At 45.5% G+C, this 2,759-nt stretch overlaps 1 protein-coding gene across 1 annotated transcript; it reads right to left on the bottom strand.

Annotated features, from left to right (window-relative positions):
- Positions 1 to 1,054: 1,054 nt before the first annotated feature.
- Positions 1,055 to 1,411, bottom strand: PPTG_24935 (hypothetical protein; the record flags this gene model as incomplete). Its single annotated transcript, XM_008918964.1, has 1 exon — positions 1,055 to 1,411. One exon carries the CDS (start codon positions 1,409 to 1,411, stop codon positions 1,055 to 1,057), a length of 357 nt encoding a protein of 118 aa, XP_008917212.1.
- Between the last annotated feature and the right edge of the window lie 1,348 nt (positions 1,412 to 2,759).

Raw genomic sequence — 2,759 nt, 5'->3', positions numbered from 1 at the left:
GGGGGGGGGTCTAATTCGTAAAGGGCTTTAAATAGGTTGCAGCTTAAATATGGCGATCGGTACATCCACTTAACACTTGATAATATGTCAGTGACACCACTTGTGGACCGTTCCAGCATCCAAATTTCACTTAGTAAGCTCAAAAACCAGAGCTGTGATAATAAAGATTTCTTATTGACTGTACATTTTATAGCAAGACAATCAATTATTGCAATATCTACAATCTCAACGGTAGAGATTGTCGAAAGCTGCGTGTGTACTGTTCATCATTGCTGCCGTTGGTACGAGCGCTGCAATTTCGTTCTTATGATCGCCGAGCACACCGACCCCAGCGTAACAGTAGACCAGTGCAACTTCAGAAAAAAACTGCAGCCCTGAATAGTGAAGATACTCCTTCGGGGGCTCTTAAGTACACGATACTGAAATTGCAAGTCTCTCCGGACAAAAGCAACATGCTATGTCCTTTGTCAACTTTATTAAGGGATAGGGGAAGTGTTTAGTGATGGATATAAGTCTGGTGTCAAGTTGACACTAAGGTAGTTGGAAATGTGACTGTATCCATCCAACTATGGTGTCGACTTGACGTGAAGAAGGTACGATCATCGGAGGGACAGATCAGCTATCGCCTGTGCTCGCGTTGACACAATTCAAACGGGTCACAGACACGGTTGACACATGTAGCTACAACTCTACCGACACTATCAGCCACAGCAGACACTACATGCGGCTACGACTCGACGTACAGGTGTGGATTTGTCGCTGCAACGCTTGTGTAGGGCGGGTTGATGGGCTAGTCCCTGTACTGATCTAGCGGATGGCTTTGTGACAATGGAAAAGCACTCATAACAGGCAAGATCACCAAGATTTAGGACTCGACATTCTCTTAAATGCAATAAACTTTAAGCAACTATTTTGTTTCTGTTATCTGCTTACTCTTCCTTAACCTCAGTTCCTATGTAAGCATGCGCTACGTTGCGTCTTTTACGCTGGCGATATTTCTTTATCTCACTAGATGACAGGTTAGTCGTAGGCCCCCATGTTGGCTCCCATTATGTTAGAAAACCACTCTTCCATCGACCCACTCGTCATCCAAAATGGTGCGCATCTGGAACGTAGGAAGACCTCGACGGTTCATACCAAAAGGCAGAACCCACTCGTGCTCGCAGGTATCATCATTTTGTGCGGGCGCCCCAATGAGACGAGCCTCGGTGATGCGGGCTTGCTGTACTACGTCAAGCGGCCGATTGATTGCGTCAGCAGTACATGAGGTGTCGTTTCGCCGAATGAGGACCCAGTTCCTCAGATAGCGGGCAGCCTCATCTAGGCGATCCCACCAGCGTTGCTCCTGGCACCATTCGAAAAACGCGAAGAAAGCGTTGGGAAGAGCTTGGTCGACGTTAGAACTTGCCATTTAGAAGAGAAAATCGAAAATACTATTGAAACACGCAACAAATAGGTGCTTGGTTTTGATTATAACTATTTAAAGCTGATAATTTATCCAAAAGTAGTCACAATTGAAAATGGATGAAACCAACTCCGAAAAAAAGTATCGCATATCTTTATGGTTCTGTTTGAGTTTTTATACCTCAGTCAGTGCTGAGCGCGAGGCCATTCGCTCGTGACCGACCAGCAGGGATGCGTCTACTTCTAGAACACGTTTCAGGTATTTTTTTCCAGACCTTGTCCACGTTCCAGTCTTTTAGTGTCGATTGACCCGGCTATTGCCCATTTTCTTTAAACTAGGATATTATAAACATAAGTATAAAAATTACAGAATATGTATATTTAAACTATCGACTACCAAAAGCAGCATTTGTCGAGAGCTCCTTGCGATTATTCTACATGGGCAATGCTAATGAATCTTGGAGCCTGGGATAGGTGGACGTAGAAAGGATGTTCAAACTCGTTCGATGTTGTGATAATGCTAAAAGCGCACTGAAGTTGCTCTTTCGTATTTAGTCGAATGGGGTTCGAGCCAACTAGGTACGCATAGCGCGCATTAAAACACTATAAAATATCACAGATAATCTCATCCGGTTGGATCTATTGGGCGGTTAGCTTGAAGCACAAAATGTAGCATGTATCAAGAGGAATCCCCGGTTCGGACAGTCCTGATCACACCGTACACAGGAACAAATATGCCTGAAGCACGATCGTAAATCATGAAGATGATACATTGCTTGTAGCCACAAGGAATCCAGCGGAAAGCGCCATCAATGAGGTTTCACTAAAGCGTAACCGGTTCATATAGTGATAGATGGGCCCATTATAACAAGCACCTTGGCTTGCTTGCATTGGTACCGTGAAGGTCGCATGGTGAATGGACGGCTTCACTCAGCGCAAGTGAAAGAGGCTGTATTTCGACAGCTCCATGCACGTCGCTGTTGACATACTGATTCAGCGCTCACTGAACACAGCAAATGACTTGTTGCTTGAACGACCGCGTACTACGTTGTCTTGTTTAGTCTACTGAAGCACTCGCCTAGAAATGCTTCCCATATCTGCCTTGCCGGTAGGTCGACTTGCTCGATGGAAAGCGTGTCAACGAGGCCTTCATGGAGTCCGTGACGTCGACAAGAGTATTTGTAATAACGGTGCTACGGTACGTGTGAGAACGCACGGTAGAGTAGCCATGGTAGCGGTGGTGAAGGTATGGTCCCGTGGCAGCCTTTGCGGAACTTTGAGCAGCGATACGTTATCGTTCTCGTTGATGAACAGTCTCATGTGTATTTTTAAAGTAGCGTATAGTCCGCTCGCCA

The sequence above is a fragment of the Phytophthora parasitica genome (assembly GCF_000247585.1).
Source record: "Phytophthora parasitica INRA-310 unplaced genomic scaffold supercont2.399, whole genome shotgun sequence".
Lineage (NCBI taxonomy): Eukaryota > Oomycota > Peronosporomycetes > Peronosporales > Peronosporaceae > Phytophthora > Phytophthora nicotianae.
This window is presented reverse-complemented; position numbering and strand designations above follow the sequence as displayed.